The sequence below is a fragment of the Neofelis nebulosa genome, chromosome 8 (assembly GCF_028018385.1).
Source record: "Neofelis nebulosa isolate mNeoNeb1 chromosome 8, mNeoNeb1.pri, whole genome shotgun sequence".
In the NCBI taxonomy this organism is placed as follows: Eukaryota; Metazoa; Chordata; class Mammalia; order Carnivora; family Felidae; genus Neofelis; species Neofelis nebulosa.
In genome coordinates, this window is record NC_080789.1 from 101397456 (window position 1) to 101417355 (window position 19900).

The following is a 19900-nucleotide window of genomic DNA, read 5'->3' on the forward strand; positions in this document are numbered from 1 at the left end:
GCTTAATATTAGAAAATACACTCATTCTATTCATCATATTAGTACCTTAAAGGAATAAATCACACAATCATCCCAATAAATACAGAAAAAGCATGTGATGAAATCAACATGCATTTTTGATAAAAAAAATTTTTTAGAGGGGCACCTGGGTGGCTCAGTCAGTTAAATGTCAGACTTTTTTTTTTAATCCAAGTTAGTTAACATAATGATACATAATAATGTATCATAATAATAACATAACATAATAACATAATAATGATTTCAGGAGTAGAATTTAGTGATTCATCACTTACATATAATACCCAGTGCTCATCCCAACAATTGTCCTCCTTAATGCCCCTCAACCATTTATCCCATCAGTCCACCCAACTCCATCACTAGCAACCTTCAGTTTGTTCTCTGTGTTTAAGAGTCTTTTATGGTTTATCTCCTTCTCTGTTTTTATATTATTTTTACTTCCCTTCCCTTATGTTCATCTGTTTTGTATCTTAAATTCCACATGTGAGTGAAATCATATGATATTTGTCTTCCTCTAACTTATTTTGCTTAGCATAATTCACCCTAGTTCCATCCACATTATTGCAAATGGCAAGGTTTCATTCTTTTTTTTTTTTTTTTTTAATCTCTGAGTAATATTCCATGGTATATATATACCACAACTTCTTTATCCATTCATCAGTTGATGGACATTTGGGCTCTTTCCATACTTTGGCTATTGTCATTAGCGCTGCTATAAACATTGGGGTCCATGTGCCCTTCGAAACAGCACTCCTGCATCCTTTCAATAAATACCTAGTAGTGCAATTACCGGGTCATAGCGTCGTTCTATTTTTAATTTTTTGAGGAATCTTCAGACTGTTTTCCAGAGTGACTGCACCAGTTTGCATTCCCACCAGCAGTGCAAAAGGGTTTCTTTTTCTCTGCATCCTTGCCAACATCTGTTGTTACCTGAGTTGTTAATTTTAGCCATTCTGACAGGTGTGAGGTGGTATCTCACTGTGGTTTTGATTTGTATTTCCCCGATGATGGGTGATGTTGAACATTTTTTAAAGTGTGTGTTAGCCATCTGGATGTCTTTTTTGGAAAAATGTCTGTTTATGTCTTTTGCCCATTTCTTCCCTGGATTATTTGTTTTTTAGGTGTTGAGTTTGATAAGATCTTTATAGATTTTGGATACTAACCCTTTATCTGATATGTCATTTGCAAATATCTTCTCCCATTCCATAGGTTGCCTTTTAGGTTTGCTGGTTGCTTCCTTCACTGTGCAGAAGCTTTTTATCTTGATGAAGTCCCAATAGTTCATTTTTGCTTTTGTTTCCTTTGCCCCCAGAGACATATCAAGTAAGAAGTTGCTGCAGCCAAGGTCAAAGAGGTTTTTGCCTATTTTCTTCTCTAGGATTTTGATGGCTTCCTGTCTTATGTTTAGGTCTTTCATCCATTTTGAGTTTATTTTTGTGTATGGTGTAAGAAAGTGGTCCAGGTCCATTCTTCTGCATGTTGCTGTCTAGTTTTCCCAACACCATTTGCTGAAGAGACTGCCTTTTTTTCCATTGGATATTCTTTCATGCTTTGCCAAAGATTAGTTGGCTATACGTTTCTGGGTCCATTTCTGGGTTCTCTATTCTGTTCCATTGATCTGAGTGTCTGTTTTTGTGCCAGTACCACACAGTCTTGATGATTATAGCTTTGTAATACAGCTTGAAGTCCGGAATTGTGATGCTTCCAGCTTTGGTTTTCTTTTCCAGGATTGCTTTGGCTATTCGGGGTCTTTTCTGATTCCGTACAAATTTTAGGATTGTTTGCTCTAGCTCTGAGAAAAATGTTGGTGTTATTTTGATAGGGATTGCATTGAATATGTAGATTGCTTTGGGTAGTATCAACAAACATCTGACTCTTGATCTCAACTCAGGCCTTGATCTCAGGGTCATGACTTTGGCCAGCACTGGGCTCTGTGCTGGGTGTGAAACCTACTTAAAAAGGTATTTTAGAAAACTCAAAGAGAACTTGTTAATCTGATAAAGGAATCCCTGGTATCACTAATTCTATTCAGTCTTGTAATGGGGATCCTAACCACAGCACTAAGACAAGGGAAAAAAGGATAAAGGATGGGATAAAAAAGAAGCAAAGCCATTGCCATTTTTAGAAAATATTAAAACGTGATAGCATATGTAGAAACTTCAAAAGAATGGAGGTGCCTGGGTGGCTCAGTTAGTTAAGCATCCAACTTTTGATTTCAGCTGAGGTCTTGATATCACAGTTTGTGAGATTGAACCCCGTGTCAGGCTCCACACTGACAGTGCAGAACCTTCTTGGGATTCTCTCTCTCTCCCTCTCTCTATCCCTCCCCATCAATAAATAAGTAAACTATAAATCAATCAATCAATAAATACCTTGCAGAAGATAATATAGAATATATTCATGAACTCGGAGTAGGGAAGTATTTCTTAAGACTCAAATACACTAACTATGAAGAAAAAGAACAGGAGCCCCTGGGTGGCCTAGTCAGCTGGGTATCCAACTTTTAATTTTGGCTCTGGTCATGATCCCAACATTGTGGGATCAAGCCCTGGCTGGGTTCTCTTTTGTTTTTATTTTTTTTTAAATTTTTTTAAACGTTTTTATTTATTTTTGAGACAGAGAGAGACAGAGCATGAACGGGGGAGGGTCAGAGAGAGAGGGAGACACAGAATCTGAAACAGGCTCCAGGCTCTGAGCAGTCCGCACAGAGCCCGACGCGGGGCTCGAACTCACATATCGCGAGATCGTGACCTGAGCCGAAGTCGGACGCTTAACCGACTGAGCCACCCAGGCGCCCCCCTGGCTGGGTTCTGAACTGAGTATGGAGCCTGGTTGGGATTCTCTCTCTCGTTCTGTCCCCCCTCCCTTGCTCATCCTCTCTCTCTCTCTCTCTCTTTTTTTCTCTCTAGAATAAAAAATATTTTAAAAAGAATGTTTAAGGCTATGATTAAAAAAAAATCAAGAACATCTGTTCACCAAAAGACAGGTCCCAGAACAGAAAGAAGTATTTATAACATATATAACTAACAAAGGATGTATCCAGGATGTATATAAGTTAATAGGAAATATTACAAATTAATAGGAAAAAACCTCCTAACAACAGAAATTATAAGCATGAACTAAAGATTTAAACTACAACTTCACAAGAGATAATCCACAAGGTCAACAAACATGAAAAGTTGCTCCCCTTCATTAGTAACCAGGCAATGCAAATTAAAGCCATAATGAAATATCACTGTATGAACAAAAATAGCTAAAATTGAAGTCTGAAAAAATCAAATGTTGACAAGAATCCAGAGTAAAAGCAATTCTCATATATAGTTAATGAGAGTACAAGTGGTTAAACCACTGTGGAAAACTGGTTAGCATTATTTAATAAAGTGGAAGATGCCCTTTGATGTATTAATTCCACTTTTACATACATAACAAATACATACAGTTTTATACATATATCTTCAAAAGCAGACAAAAGAAACTATATAGTTAAGGAATGTACACACATATGAGGAAAAGCAAGGAAGTAATTGCCGTAAAAGTCAGAATACTGCTTACCTATGGCGAGGAGGGAATGATGTATGAGCAAGCAGGAACACACAAGTCCTTTTTGAACACCGGTAAGGTTTTTTAGTTAGCCTGGATGGTAGTCACAGGAGTATTTCCTCTGTAAGTTTTCCCTTTGTAAGTACTCAATATATTTTATATTTATTTTTGTTGCATTTGTCTTTACGTGTGTCACATTTCACAATAAAAATGAGCTTTAAAGAGCATTTAATTCAACACCCATACAGGACAAAACTCTTAGCAAACTAGGAATAAAAGGGATTTTTCCTTAACTTGATAAAAGTTATTTTTAAAAAACACACAGAAAACACTATTCTTACTGGGAAAACATTGGAAGCATTTCTTTTAAAACCGGGAACAAAAGGAAGATGCCAGCTATCACTGCTTGTATTCAACATTGTACTAAAGATCCTGGCCAGCACAAGAAAAGGAAATTATAGGCATAGTAGCAGAAAGGAAAAAGCAAACTGCCGTCATTTGCAGATGACATGATTGTCTTTGTAGAAAATTTAAAAAGTCTATAGAAAAATTATACAGCAGAGAGAGCTTATCAAAGTGGTTGGCTCTAAAACCAATATTGAAAATCAATTGCATTTCTATTTACCATCAAAAACCAATTTGAAATGTCATCTTAAAGATACCATTTACCATAACACAAAAGCAATGAAGTGCCTAGGAATAAATAAAACAAAAGATGTGCATAATCTGTATGCAGAAAATGACACAATATCATTGAAAGACATTAAGGACCTAAATAAAGGTAAAGATATCCCAAATGCATGATAGGAAATTTCAATATCCAAAAGATGTCAGACTCAAATTGGACTTTGGATTCAGTGCAATTCCAATCAAAATCCTGTGGAACTTGACAAGTTGATTCTCAAATACAGCAATGGCCAAGAAATGGCAAAATATTCCCCCCAAAGAGTGTATTGGCAAGGTGGCATTTGCTCTAGGAGATATCTAGGTTTATTTTAAAGCTGTAGGACAGTGTGCTATTGGTGCAGGTTTTAAAAAGTTGACTAATGAAACAGAATAGTGTCCAGAAACAGATCCAAGTAGATATAGAACTTTGATACATAACAGAGTTAGCAAAGCAGATCAGGCAGAAGGGAGGGACTATTTAGTAAATAAAATTGGGATAATTGATTTTCCATATCAAAAAATGCAAAATAGATTGTCATAAAAATCCATTACAGAAAATCAATTCTAGGTAGACTTAGGACTTAAGTATAAAGAGCAAAAGTTTAAAATCTTTTGAAGAATATGTAAGAAAATATTTTTCTGACCAGGAGGGTAGAGTGATTTTTTTTATATAAGATACAAAAAGCATAATCATAAATTAAAGGTTGATGAATATGCCTATATTAAAATGAGGAACTTCTGATAATCAAGATACATCATGAAAAAAGTAAAGGACAGGTCACAAATATCTCACAAAAGAGAAGATATTTGCAATATATAAAGCTGACAAAAGATTTGTAGCCATAATAGATAAAGAACTCCTACAAACCAGTAAGAGTCAAAAAGAAAAGGTGTAGGGGCGTCTGGGTGGCTCATTTGGTTAAGCATCCAACTCTTGATTTCGGCTCAGGTCATGGTCTCATGGTTCATGGGTTTGAGCCCTGAGTTGGGCTCTGTACTCACAGTGTGGAGCCTGCTTGGGATTATCTCTCTCTCCTTCTCTCTGCCTCTCCCCAGCACTCTCTCTCTTTCTATCCCCCTGCCTCACAAAATAAATAAATGAACTTAAAAAAAAAAAAAGGAAAGATGTAGAATAGTATACACAGTATGCCGATTTTTATGTAAAACACACAGGGGAATAAGAATTTATATTACTATTTGCTTGTGCATGCAGAAACTGAAAGAATGCATAGAAATTAGTCACACTGAAGGCAGGGTTGGGAACTGGAAAGATGGTGGGTGGGGGAAAGAATGAGAACTCTCACTATACAATATTTTATATATTGAAAACTTCTCTTGCACATGTGAGTGTATTACCCACTCAAAATAATAAGTTGCAAAAATTAAGTAGTTGAATTTAAGTTAGTAAAAGAGAAAGAGAAGGACTGGGAGGAGAAGAGATGATGAATAGAGACCATCTTCTGAGATGCTTTGCTATAAAGGGAAACAGAGAAGGGCAGACACGGAAGGGGAAGGTGGAGCTAAGGAGGGCTTGTTTTCAGCTGTAATAAATTACAATACGCTTACATGCTGCTGCGATAATCAAGTAGAAAGGACAGTGATGCCAAGGAGAGGGAGGAGAGCCACTGGAGTGAAGATTTTGGGTGGTTGAGAGGCCTGAGACCTCCCCTCACCCAGAAGGAGACGTGGGCTAGGATGTGGAGGCAGGGGTGGGGGTGAGGAAAAGTTCTCTTCTGTCTGCTTCTATTTTCTCAGAGAAACAGCAAGCAAGATCATCAGCTGGGAGTGGGAAGAGTTCAGAAGGGCGTTGGACATTTGAGGACAGGAAACAGACAGAAATTTACCCTGAGAAGTCCTGGGAAACCCCAATGAGCACAGAGATAATGATAAAGATACCAGCAGAGGCAGACACAGGGAAAGAATTTATAGATGGTGGAGTGCAGGAAGGTTCTCAAACTCATCTGAAGACACATTTATCACTCTGTATTTCATTGTCTCCTTCACTAGATTCTAAGTTCCATGAAGACAGTGGTGACTTTGTTCTTGCTCTCCACTGTGTCTCCAGCCAGCAGCACAGTGCCCAGCACGTAGTAGGTGTTCCAAAAAGAGTCGTCAAAAGAAGGAAAGAATCAAGAATAGTAGAAATATGGGGCACCGGGGTGGCTCAGTCAGTTAAGTATCGGACTCTTGATTTTAGCTCAGGTCATGATCTCACAGTTCATGAGATAGAGCCCTTTGACAGTGTGGAGCCTACTTAGGATTCTCTCTTTCCCTCTCTCTCTGCCCCTCCCCACTCATTCTCTCTCTCTCTCAATAGAGAAATAAACTTTAAAAATAAAAAGAATACTAGAAATAATTGATAATGATCCAAAGTCCTCGGTGTGAAAAGCACTTACACGGGTAGTGAATACTGACTTGATAAATTTCACCCACACCCATCATTTAATGAGTCCTCTTACAGCATATCTTCAGGCTATGGGGCTTAGTGGGGCCCAGGATATGGCATGATTTGCACACCCTGCCTCACATAGTCTGGTTCACATTCACTGTGTACTGTTTTTCCCTGACCACAGGGAAACACTAGAAGGGTGGCTCACTCACTGCTGTTTCTGACCACGGAATGAAGGGCTGTCAGGGACATACAAACAGGAGGGCAACCGCTGCAGATGCTGGTCAGAACAGCAGGCTTCCTTCTGGGAGGCGGGAGTGCCAGGCTAATGACAGTAATAATGCAGACGATGGAGGGCAAGAATCTGGAGGAGCGTGGGTGTGAGCAGAGACTCAACCTAAAGCACTCAGCACAGGGCAGAGATCAGGGATGGCAGGCAGACAGAGAGGAAAGGCAAGAGGAGAGCAGAGAAGAGAATGAAGAATTCAGAGTGGGCAGGGGTCCCAGGTAAAATTTACTAAGCAATAAATATTGAAAATCTACTATGTGCCAGACTCTGAGGTAGGATACAGGGTGAACTAGCCAAATGAGATCTTTGTTCTCTAGCATATGGCTGGTAGGGGTGGGGGGAGGCAATGAACAGTAAACAAATATAAGATCATTTCAGAGAGTGATGAGTTGGAAACATATTGATGAAATAGGGGTGCCTCGGTGGCTCAGTTGGTTAAGCGACCAACTCTTGATTTTGGCTCAGATCATGATCCCAGGGTCATGGGATCAAACCCCACATTGGGCTCTGTGCTAAGCAAGGAGCCTGCTTGGGATTGTCTTTCTCTCTCTCTCCCTCTGCCCTACCCCCTGATTGTGTGCACGCTCTCTCTAAAATAAAATTTTTTAAAAAGGAAAAAAATCATATTGATGAAATAAAGTGACTGAATAACAAGAGGGAGCCAACCAGGTGAAGAGCATGAGGGGTGGGCAAAGGTTTTCAGGAAGAGAGAGTCAAAAGTGCTGGGGTGCTGAGGAAATGATTTCAGATGTTCTAAAACATCAAGAAATCTGATCTGGCAGAAGCATTGTTTGAACACGGAGGAGGAGTACAGGTTAGAGGGCCTCTCCTAACAATGAGTTCAGAGTTATTCCAAGTACAATGAAAAGCCACTCAAATATTTTAAGCAGGAAAGAGCATGATATGATTTAGATTATAAAAATATTACTAGATATTGTGAAGACTAGTTTGTAAAGGGCAAGGGCAGAACCAAGGGGCCAGCTAAGAAGCTATTGCCCTCTTCCAGATGAGCGACGATGGCTTGAACCAGGATGGAAGTAACATAGAAGAAGAGAAGTGGAGGGATTCAGGATATATTTTGTATGCAGAGCTCACCTTGCAGAACTTGCAGGTGAATTAGATACAGGGCAAGAATCAGTGAGAAAAGGGAAAGGTGGGGAAAGATGTTTCCTGGGTTTTCAGCCTGAACAACTAGTTGCCATGTCCCAGCATGGGTCACACGGAGAGCAATGGATTGGCAGGGGAAGACTTCAAGACATTTATTTTAGCCACATTAGTTTCACATGGCTATTAGACGTCCAAGTGGAGATGTCAAGCAGGCTGTTGGGTAAATGAGTCTGGAGCTTTGGATATAAATTTAGGACTCGCTGACATTTACATAGTATTTAAGGCCTGGGACTGGATGACATCACTGGACAGAGAATGTGGAAAGAGAAGAGAGCCAAGGACTGAGCCCTAGCAAGCACTAACATTTAGAGGTCGAGCAGAAGACTGGGGAAGGGAAAGCCAGTGAGGTTGGAAGGAAAGTAGGAGAGCGTGGCATCCTAGGAGTACAATCAGAATAAAACATGGTAGAGAGGGATGGGGTAAGATAGAGTCAGAGGGGAAGCTACTTTTGATAGAGAGGCTAGGGAAGGCCTCTCAGAGGAGGTGACATTGGATCTCAGTGAAATTTTAATGAAAAGAGTGAGTCATTGTGAAAAGCCAGGGGAAAACATTCCAGGCAAAGGGAACATAAGTGCCAAGGCCCAGTGGCAGGTTAAGATCCTCTAGTTCTAGGAACATAGATCAGGTTCAACATGGCTAGGGCATAAGGAGAGTTAGGAGAGGAAATCAGAAAGCAAACTAGTGGACAGGTCATATAGGGCCTTGTAAGTCACCATAGGGAATCTGGATAATCTGAGTGCTAAAAAAGCTGAGTAATGCAACTCGATCTACTTATTTTAAATAGCATTCGCGTTGCCTCGGAGAGAATGCATTGTAAACAGGACCGGAGTGGAATGGGGGATCAAGCCTTGGGATAATCCAAGGATGGTTCGAGGTCTTCACCACCACCCTCAGCCCCACCTTGATCCCCAGAGCTCTGCCATCTCCACCAGGGACCGAGACGCGGTTAGGGACGCAGAGCCTTAGGTGACTCAGAATCTCAGACGCCGACGGGGATGAACATGGATGTCCACGGAGTTGGGTGCAAGGGGTGGAGAAGCCCGCCACCATAACCCAGGGGATCAGACTGGCGGTCATCCTCCGCTGCCCTCTCCAACCCTCCACCTGGGACCCAGCTGGGCGCACTCCTGCGGCACGGCAGCAGGAGGGTTAAACGGTGCGGGGCCCACCGCGGGAGGGGGAGAGGCGGAGACCGTGCTCTCGGAGCTGCCGCGCCGAGCCCAGCCGAGCCGAGCGCAGCCCGAGCCGAGCCGAGCCGAGCCGAGCATCTCCCGCCGCCGCCGCCGCCGCCGCCCCGCGCCCCGGGCGCCCACCCCACCCCCCCAACCCTCTCCAGCGCCCCGGCTGCCGGCCAAACCCCCCGACCATGCCCCGTGCCCCACAAGCCCTCTCGACCCCCCAGCCCCGCGCAGCCCCGAGCGCACGCAGCTGTCGCGCCGCCGCGCCAGGCATGCAGGTGAGCGAGAGGGACCCCCACACACACCCCCGCCCGCGGGAGCCTGGCCCTGCCCTTCCCCACTCGGCGCCCTCCGCCCCTGCCGGCGCGGTCCTTCGCCCGGGCTCGAGCAGCCAACCCCTAGGCGCGCCTTCCCCTCCGAGCTCTCCATCCCTCCGCTGGTCCCGACTCCATCCTGCCCTCCTGGCGCAGCGGTCAGCGTCCCCGCGGCTGCCTCCATCCCGCCTCCGGCTCAGCCCTCGGCTCTGTGCATCCTCCTGCCTCGGGTTCCCTGCGCTCGGCGCTCCCTCCCTCGGAGTCCGTTCGCAGACCTCCCGGTCCTCGCCTTCCCCCCACTCTCGCCGCTTTCCAGCCTGTCCGGGGAGCGCGGGCCCGTGGGAGGGGTGGGCCCGGGGCAGCCCTGGGGATGGGGCCCAGGTCCCCCACCCCAAGGCTCCCGCCCCACCCCCAGCTCGTCTCCTGCGCACAACAGGTCGGTGAGAATCGAAGAGAGGGTGGGGGTGGCGCGCCAAGCTAGGGACTGCGGGCTTCCTGGAGGGGGTGGCTAAGAGGGTGCGGGGCTCGGGGATTGGAGTTGACGTTGGTTTTGGGTGGGGGGGATGCACAAGGCAGAGAGGCAAGTGAGTCCTGGAGTCAGCTGGCCACAGATGTCCCCTTCAGCCCTTCTTCGCTTCACTGGTTCGCTCTAACCTCCTTCCTCCCTCCTTCCCTCCCTCCTGCTCCCTTCCCTTCCCGTCCCTCTCTCCCTTCAGCCCATCAGGCTGAAGGCTATCTCTTTCCATAGCTCCATATCCCTTTACATTTGAAGAAACAATTTCCGACTCCTCCATCTTTGCTGCTCCGTGTTTCGTCCCCCATCCCTTCCTCTTCTCATTCTGTCCTCCGTATTATGTTCTCTCCTTTTTCCATTTCTTTTCTCCCCGTGCCTGGTCTTCTCCACCCCTTTTCTCTCTTCCCCTTCCACTCTTTACACTTCCCATTCTGCCTGGACCTTTCCTTCCCTGTCCTCCTGCCCTTCCCTCTTCTTCCCCTGATCCTGCGACCCCTTCACCCTCCCGGTTTCCCTCTCTCACCTGTATTCTTATATTGTTCTTCCTTTGGCATCCTCCAAGCTTCCCGTGTTCTGTGCCCACCTCCTTCCCAGTCCGTTCTCTTTCGGGACTGATTACTCTCCCTCCCCCTGTGCGCTGTGCCGGCTTCCTCTTCACCTTTCTCCTCTCCTCACTCTTAACCACCCCTCCCTCTCTCAGCCTCTTACCCCTTCACCTCTTCCCCCCACCCCCGGCCGCTCCCCCTTTCCCTTCCCCAGAATCTCCCATCATATTCCCCTCTTATTCTCTGGGGGTACTTAATGTGCAGAATCCAGAGGACCCCGCGTGTCATATCCTCATCCACTCTGGGGAGCCTGGCCCCCCAGACCCACCACCCTCAGCTCCGAGAACATGTCCTTCCTCTCTCAAAACCAGCCATCCAGATTCTCCCTGGACTCTTCACCCAGGAGAGTTACATTTGAGGGGGTGGCCTCTCCTCAGCTCCACCTCCCTTCAGAGAGCACCTATGCATTTGGATGATTTAACATTAAGCGAAAATTATACTCTGTAGTTTTTTCCCCACCCACCTCTGTCTTTCTTTCTTTCTGGTCTTCCATCCCCTATTCTCCTTCCCCGGAAGATGCAGATTCCCGGGCCCAGCATAAGAGAAATGCTTGGGACCCCTAGCCCGGTGGGCAAGCTGGGAGGCTCCCCTTGGGCACACCACGCACACATTCACACACTCGCTCAGATTGACTTTCTCTTCCCTCCCCCACTCTCAGACTCCCTCCCTAGTGGTAGGTGCTCAAGGAATCACAAGGTTCTTGGCTCTAAATTAAGCTCCAACAAGAGCTTGGAGCTGTGGGCAGAGGAAGTGAGAAGGAAGGAAGCCAGAGAAGAGAGAGTAGACCCTGAGGTGGGGAAGTTACTGGGATTTCTGGGCAGTAGTAGATAAGGGGCTGGGGGCTAGACAGGAACCACTCTTTGAGTCCCCTCCCCCCTCCCCCCCCCCCCAAGGATGCTAAGCGGCAGCTGGCAGCCTGAGAGGGCAAATGGGGATAGGACTGGTGGCTGAATGAGCTGGGGAAGCACTCAGGACAGGGTTGAGATGTGACGACCCTCCCTTTCTCCCCCAGTAAAGGCTGAAAATCTGGGTCACAGCTGAGGAAGAGCTCGGACATGAAGTCCAAGATGTGGTAAGTTTGGTACAGCAGAGGGAGGCTGGGGGCCACTTCTCCTGGGGTCTGGGCCCCTTCCCTCCTAGGTCCACCCAGGGCCTTCGATCCCAAGGGCCAGACCCTAGGAAGGTAGGAAATGAGGCCAGTCTTTCCAAGGCCCACCTGCTTTTCCAGAGAAAGCTGGAAGGAGGCAGCCTGGCATCTCTGGTAGGAGCCTGTGCTCCCCACATATAAGCCCAAGACAGCCTTGAGTCTCACCCACTTTCTCTCCCTTCTTGCAGGCCTGCACTGCTGCTGTCCCACCTCCTCCCTCTCTGGCCACTGCTGTTGCTGCCCCTCCCACCACCTGCTCAAGGTTCCTCCTCCTCCCCTCGAACCCCACCAGCCCCAGCCCGGCCCCCCTGTGCCCGGGGAGGCCCCTCTGCCCCACGCCATGTGTGCGTGTGGGAGCGGGCACCCCCACCAAGCCGATCCCCTCGGGTCCCAAGATCTCGTCGTCAAGTCCTGCCAGGCACTGCGCCCCCTGCCACCCCATCAGGCTTTGAGGAGGGGCCACCCTCATCGCAGTACCCCTGGGCTATTGTATGGGGCCCTACAGTGTCTCGAGAGGACGGGGGGGACCCCAACTCTGCCAACCCTGGATTTCTGCCTCTGGACTATGGTTTTGCAGCCCCCCATGGGCTGGCCACCCCACACCCCAACTCAGACTCCATGCGGGGTGATGGAGATGGGCTCATCCTTGGAGAAGCACCTGCCACCCTGCGGCCGTTCCTTTTTGGGGGCCGTGGGGAAGGTGAGTAGGAGTGGGGGAGGCTGGTAGGGGGATGAGGGGTGGGGAGGCTGGTTGAAAGCTCTAAGGGCGGCGACAGAGTCCTTGTCTGTTAGTTCTTCCCACAAACGTGTCAGGCACAGTGCCGGCACAGGAGGCAGAGATGAACTGCCATCTGAGCCCTGGAGGAGCTCAGGTCCACTGGAGAAGACAGATGTGTAAACACTCAGGGATGAGTCAATGTAATAAGTGCTCTAATAGAAGCATACACAGCATGTTTTTAGGAAAAGAGGGAAGGGAGAGATTACTTTTGCCTGGGGATCAGGACACCTTCCAAGAATTGACATTGGAGCTGGACCTTGAAAATGAAGTGGGAGTATTCCATGCAGAAGAACACCGTGGAGGACAAGGGCCTTCAGGGTGACATCTCAGCTCAGGGAATGCCAAGATAGGGCCAGTAGTTTGGGGGTGGGGCTAGGGCACAGATGGACATTCCTACCCCTTAGTTTCTGTGCAGAGAGAGGGGTTCTCTCTGACCTTGCAGCCTCCTCCTCGTCACATGCATACAGATTTGGGAACGTGGAGGAAAGGAACTGAAAACTCCAGGGAAAGCGGATGATAAGAATAAAGGGGGGGGGGGGGAGTCCAGGAAAGCAGAAAGAATTGGACAATGTGGATTCGAATGGCGACACTCTCTAAGTTTAACTAAACCTGAAGCCTAATCCCACCCCCACCCCCTCTTGGCCCCTACCACTTAAGGCCTCCCTAAAACTTTCTCCCCACCCCAATCAGGTGTGGACCCCCAGCTCTATGTCACAATTACCATCTCCATCATTATTGTTCTCGTGGCCACTGGCATCATCTTCAAGTTCTGGTAAGCTGCAAGGAGGAGGGTGCTGGCAGATGGGGACCAGATGTTTAGCAACGTTTGGCTGGAAGGAGGGCAGGAGCAGGGGCAGTGTTTTTGCTGGATGTGGGATAGGAAGTGGTGGGCTACGGCAAGGAAGACCTTGGGAAAAAGTGGTAAGAATTTGGGGTTGGGGAGACAGAGATCAGGGCAAATTACTTTTCCCAGGGAAATACAAGGATAGTGGGAGGCAGGGGACTTAAGTGCACTGGGGGCTAGCAAGGGATGCCTTGGTGGGCATTTCCTCCAAGACAGAGAAAACTGACCTGTTCTGCACAGCTTCTTCCTGGGGCTGCCTGGGGAGGGGAAGGTAGAAAGTCCAGAGCTCTTTGTATGCATTTAATAATGGGTCGCTCAGTCCTTCACACTTTACTGAGAGAATCATTAGACTCAGGTGTCCAGGTCATTAGCTGATTTTGAACTAGAACTAAACCTGCCAGGCGCCTGCTGAAGAGAGAAATGGGTCTTCTGGGTACACATGGGGGAGGGAGCAATTCTGCGGGACTCTGTGTTGGTGGGGAGGAGGTACTGATTCTGTGGACCTGGACCAGGTCTGGAGGGTTTACATCCCTGAGCCCCCCCCCCCCCCGGGGTGGGGGGCGGGTAGGGAAAGTAGCTTTATGGACACTTGGTCTCCAGAGATTTGATGTAGGGAACAGTTAAGAGGCCAGTTTTTCTGCTGTAGGATGTCAGGGTGTCTGAGGGAGGGTGGGGGTGGCCAGCACTGCAGGCCCAGGATGGGGGCTTCTTAAGTGTGTGAGAGAACCTCTTTCTTTCTGGTGCACCAGTTGGGACCGAAGCCAGAAGCGACGCAGGCCCTCTGGGCAGCAAGGTGCCCTAAGGCAGGAGGAGAGCCAGCAGCCACTGACAGACCTGTCCCCAGCGGGGGTCACTGTGCTGGGGGCCTTCGGGGACTCGCCTTCCCCTACCCCTGACCATGAGGAGCCCCGAGGGGGACCCCGGCCTGGGATGCCCCAGCCCAAGGGGGCTCCAGCCTTCCAGTTGAACCGGTGAGGGCAAGGGCAAAGGGCTGGGAGGGCCGGGAGGGCCGGAGCGTTGGTTGGGGGTGCTCCCTCCTGGGTGGGTGGGGAGGAGACAGACCTACCCGCCACAGCTCCTGGCCCTTCCTAGGACTGGACCAGCTCCTCTCTGGGGGACCCTTCCTTCTCCCCCTCTCTGTGGATCTATGTCCTGTTCTCGCGCTGCCATTTAACTCAGCTCTGCCCTCTTCTCCTTGAGTCCCTTTCTTTGCCTCGGACTTCCTTTTCAATTCTGGCCTACCCCGTGGTTCCTGACTGTGCCCTTTCCCTCTTCCTCTCAGGATTCCCCTGGTGAATCTGTGACGCCCCCCAATGTTGGGGTGCCGCCAAGCAGGAGGCCAAGGGGCCAGCACAGCCCCCATCCCACTGAGGGTGGGGCAGCTGTGGGAGCTGGGGCCACAGGCACTCCTGGCTCCTGCCCTTGCACACCACCCTGGAACACTCACTGGCCCCATAGGTGATCTTACCTGCTCACCCTCCTTCAGGTGGGGGCCTCACATATTTGTGGCTTCTGGTCCCCCATCCCCGCCCTTGCACACTCACATGAAAGCCTTGCACACTCACCTCCACCCTCCCGGGCCATTGCACACACTTGTGCTCTTGTACAGCCAGCCTTCTGCACCCTCTCTCCACCCACACCCCCCCTCCCCATCCCTCACCTTCTCTGTTTCACACTTTCACTTTCTCTTCTTCCCACATTCCATGCTCAGTTCAGTCACTCAGTGGTCAGCGGGTGACTTTCCTGTTATGTCTCACATGCACTTTCTGGCCCCATGTTGTGGTGTTGTATGTTGTGCTCACACTCTCCCTCATGCACACCCACTGACCCGGTTTCTGTGGCCCCTGCATGCTGCCCCAGAGGTGGGTGGGAGGTGAGCTGGGGGCTTCTCATGCCCCCACCTGTCATGGTCCCATCCCAAGCCATGTTGTGTTTCATCATCTTCCCCATCCCACTCCAAGGGCGTGCTCATTACCCTGAGGGCTCCCCCATGGGAATGGGGGTAGTGAGGCCCCAAAGTCCTCCCCCACTCCACTGCTATATTGTTGTCTGGGAGATGGGTTTTTGGGGAGTCACCTGCTGCACTACATGAGAAAGGGGCTCCCATTTGCCCTTCCCTTCCTCCTAAGTCCCTCTCGTCTTGTTTGTCCTGGCTGTCTGTGTGTGGGTCACTCTCTGGAATTCATAGCCCCTGAGCCAGTCCTCCACTTTCCAGCTTCCCTAAGGGCCTCCCTAACTCCACCTAGGCTGCCAGGGACTGGGGCCAGCTGGTTCAAGGCCATTGGGAGCTCTTCCTCCCAATCTCTCCCTCCCCTTCCTGGGCTCCCTCACCCTCCTTCTCCCCTCCCTCCATGGTTCTTCCACTCTCCTTCCTTTTGCCTGTCCCCCCCCCCTCCCCTCACATTTGTCCCTAATTCTCACCATTTTTCCACCTTCCTCCCTTCTTCCTCTCTTACCTGGCTCCTATGCTGTGATATATATTTTTGTATTATCTCTTTCTTCTTGTGGTGATAATCTTGAATTCTTGTGGGATGTAAGTTTCAAAATTTTCAAATAAAGCCTTTGCAAGATACCTGAGTCCCCTGGTTCTGCTTATGAACCCTGGAGAGGGGAGAGGGGAGAGGGAGAGGAGCAACAGGAAGCCAGGAGGGAGGAAAAGAAGGGTGGTGGGTGGGTGGGCTGGGGGGGAAACCTCTTAAGCCCCAGTGTGACCTGGCCTGCTTTAACCTGGAGTTAGGGTTCTGGGGCTTTGACCTGGGATAGAATGGAAGGAGAAGCTGAAGGGAGCAGCCAGAACAGGAGGAGAAACTAGAAGAGTGGCTTGCCTTTAACTTGCCGGTGAAGGTCAAGAGAGACCATGAGAAAGAAGACAGAGGAAAGGGGAAATTATGTACAGGGACAGGCAACGGAGCAAGCAAGACAAGGAGGAGAGAGCTGATAAGACAGATGGAGGGTGAAGGGTGAAAGGAGAAGGAAAAAAATGGAGCAATGGGGAGGAGATGGGAGGGGCCACAGGGAGGAGGCTGCTCTGCCTGGTTTATCTGAGCCTTGCTCCCTAACTTGCCCGCATCCACAGCTGCCCCCCCAAAAGATGTGCAGCACCGGAACCCCTGTGGTTAACTCTCACTAGCTTTCCCCACTCTGCTCTCTCTTGAGAGAGAGACACTGCTAGGGTGTGGGAATGGAATCAAGGGGTATATTTGGGGGAGGGAACACAGGCTGCCCAGCTGGGATCAAGTCACCTCTGAGCCCCCATTCTAGGTTTGGCTCTAGTGACAGCCCTACGAAAGCCCACACATCAGCCTCTCAGCTGTTGCTAGGCTCTGTTGCCATGGTAACCACCCAGGTCCCATTTCTCCCCCGCCCCCATCTGTGCCCCACTTGCTCCCTAGAAATGGGGAGCTCCAGGGCAGAGAGGAGACTGTAATGTGCCAGAGCTGGGCTGCCCTGGACTCTGACCACCTCCATGTGTTTATCTTTGCAGCTTCAATTAGGACGGTATGGGTGTTGGTAGGTGTGTGTTTTAGGTGTTGGGGAGCTTTATTGTGTACTCGAGGAAGTGTGGCTGAATCCATATTGCACACAATGGTGAGTGGGGAGGAGGAAGCCTATTTCTCAGGACCTGAGCAGTATGTGCAGTCAGAGGATCAGACTCCCTAAGAAAAACAGACTGCTACAGAGGAAAAAGGCAGAGCAGGGCCAAGGAGTGATGAACCAACTAAAAGCAGAGGTGCAAAGCCAACAAGCTGCTGAGGAGGGCTCACAGTCAACCTAGTGGGACCTGAAGAGATCCCAGCAGGAGCTGGGGGAAGGGAGAGGGCTGGATGGAACACGAGGGTGCAGGAAGAGGTGCTGAGGACATGGGTGTGGGGGGGGGGGGCAGTGAGGGAGGGATCCGAGGTGGATTCCCCCCAGGAATCTAGTCCTTGTCAGGTGAGGGTGGGGGAGAAGAGGAGCACTGGCTTAGAAGGGGGAGGAGCTCAAGTGCCTGGAGAGCACACCAGGGCTCTCTCACTCTCTGCAACTGTACCTCTTCAGAGGGACAGTGTGACCCCGAGGCTCATCCATATGCAAAAGGCACGCATGAAGGCCCCTAATGAAGAGGGAATTAATTATTGCCTGATTAGCCTGCTGTTTCTCTAAATTTAAATAAATTAAAATACACCAGCAAGACACTGGGAAGTCCTCACCTGTTCCTTCTCCCTAAATATCCTCCTTCCCCATGGAAAGTCAGAAGGCAGGGAAAGACAGAGGAGAAAGGAGATGTCCTAGTCTTTCCAATTGTTCTGAAGGAAATATCTCAAACCAAATCACATTGTAGTGATGACTATGAAGCGTTGGGCAGCCATGGGGACAGATCTTAACCTTTATCACTCATAAAGGTGAAACAGACTATGGGGCCTTTGGAGGTCCTTGCAGGCTGTAAGTGGTAGAGGCAGAGTCATTGCTTAGTTATAGAACTCAAACAATGGCCACACTACCCTTTTGGTTCTTGGAGGCCACACCTCACAAGCACCACTGGGACCAACGTCTCTCATCACTATGCTTTTTTTTTTTTTTTTTTTGCCTCCTGAGCTGTGCATCAAATGACTCAGCCAGGCTTCTCTTAAGCATTTTTCTGGAATGCTTACCATTATGGCTCAGACCAAACCAGGAAATGGGGAAGCCCCCAGGAGGAGGGATCTCCCAGGCAGAGCTCAGGGTGTGGAAGTGATTCAGGATGGAAACAGCGTGCCAGCTGGAAAACCCCAGGCTAAAATTAACAGCCCTCCTCCCCCTACGCCCCACATTTATCTCTAAAGCTCTTCTCTAAGGAGTTCAAAGCACTTAAAACTTGCTTCTTACAGCAAGGGCAGGAGCAAGGGATGACAGTTGGAGACACTGAGGCTCAGGGAGCACCCGTTAATGTAAACAGGAAAAGAAGAAGATGAGAACTGGGACTGAGAGTGATCACCATTATTTTGCTCCCACTTCTCTATCTCAGCCTTCAAAGTCGACGTTTCTGGAATCAGCAATTTCTAACCCATGTAGCAACTAGGTCTGGTCACAACTGAGCCCTTAAGATCTTATCCTGCCAACTGTTGCTACTCAGTTTAACATAGAATGAGTGCCCAAAAATGTGATCAAGAGAGTAGACACTTCCAAAAGGATACAAACTACAATTACAAACCAAAGAAACATATCTTCTATTTAAACATTTAACTTAATATTTTTAGGTGTCCTTTGCTAACTTCCTTGCTGTGACTTTGAAAAAAAAATCACTTAAATCTTCACAATCTTATTTTCATTATCTGTAAGGTGGACATTACAACTGTTTCTATTAGGGTTATTTTGCTTTCTAAGCAAGGAACTATTGCTGTCAATAGGAGGGACTTCAACTGCTGCGGTCAAAATAGAGCTCAGCCCAGGGGGATTCTGGTCAGATCAGGGTGCAGGCTGGAGGCAGCATTCATTTACTCAAATAGCATATATTTCTTCAGCATCTACTATGTTCTCAGCAAAGCAGTGGGAAGGATACCATGTAGGAGACCGTTTATTTCCTGAGGAGCTGACAAGCTTGCTGAAGAGTCCTATATACGAAATAGTTAAAAGAGTAACAAAAGGTACAGACTAAATGCTGTGGAAATTCAGAAAGGGAACCATTTATACGTTCAAGCAATCCGGCAAGGCTTCCTTAAAAGAGTTCATAGTAAGTGTTCATTTATGCGACGACAAACGTTTACTGACCACTCACTAAATGCCAGGCTCTGAGGATACAGCGGTGAACAATTCACAAGCCCTTCCCCTCACGGACTCGGATATTCCAACGGGAAGAGGTGGACAGCAAACAATATAATATCAGGTGGTGGCGAGTACAATATTTAAAAGTAAAGCAGCGTGAGGAGATAGAGACGTGGACGAAGGCAACAAGAACATAGAAACCCAAAGCCAAGAGTACGTGATGTGGTCAGGGAGAGGTTACCAGTTACTCTTCGGGCCTAAGCAGGGACCTCAAGAAAACAGGTGACACATCCTTATCCTTTCCGGCATATTCAAAGCATGGAGACATTCTTAAGAGTGTAACAAAAAATAATGGTAACTTCCTATATCAACCTATTCTACGCTGAAGGAAGGTTAACGGACCCATAGTGTTTTAAGAATTCCTACCTCCTCTCGTACCTGATGCATAATTCATAAACCTGTCGGTTTCCACCCTCCCACTTCCCCAGAAGTCCCTTCCGGAAGCCCGGGACCGCAGTTCTGAAGGTTCAACTTCTGCCCTTAACGGAACCCGCCTTCACTTCCGTTGTGACGTCACATCCACACAGGGCTCTACCGCGTCGCTGGGCAGAAGCCACTTCCGCCCTTACTAGTCGTAACTTCTGCCCTGAGGATGTCGGAGCGCAGACAGCGCCGGATGTGCTCTGCCGCTCCCGGAAGTGACTCGACCTTTGCGTTTCCCCCCCCTTTT

The 19900-nt window shown here is 48.4% G+C and overlaps 1 protein-coding gene across 3 annotated transcripts; it reads left to right on the forward strand.

Moving 5' to 3' along the window:
* Positions 1-9398: 9398 nt before the first annotated feature.
* PIANP (PILR alpha associated neural protein) lies at positions 9399-16021 on the forward strand. Of its 3 annotated transcripts, none has more exons than XM_058743884.1 (6): positions 9399-9525; positions 11693-11752; positions 12016-12527; positions 13296-13377; positions 14199-14420; positions 14732-16021. In XM_058743884.1, exons 2-6 carry the CDS (start codon positions 11736-11738, stop codon positions 14751-14753), a joined length of 855 nt encoding a protein of 284 aa, XP_058599867.1. In that variant the 5' UTR covers positions 9399-9525; positions 11693-11735; the 3' UTR covers positions 14754-16021. The 3 variants fall into 3 exon arrangements, with proteins under 3 accessions (XP_058599867.1, XP_058599868.1, XP_058599869.1); XM_058743885.1 differs by lacking the exon at positions 9399-9525 and adding an exon at positions 9604-9997; XM_058743886.1 differs by lacking the exon at positions 9399-9525 and adding an exon at positions 11332-11472.
* The last annotated feature ends 3879 nt before the right edge of the window (positions 16022-19900 follow it).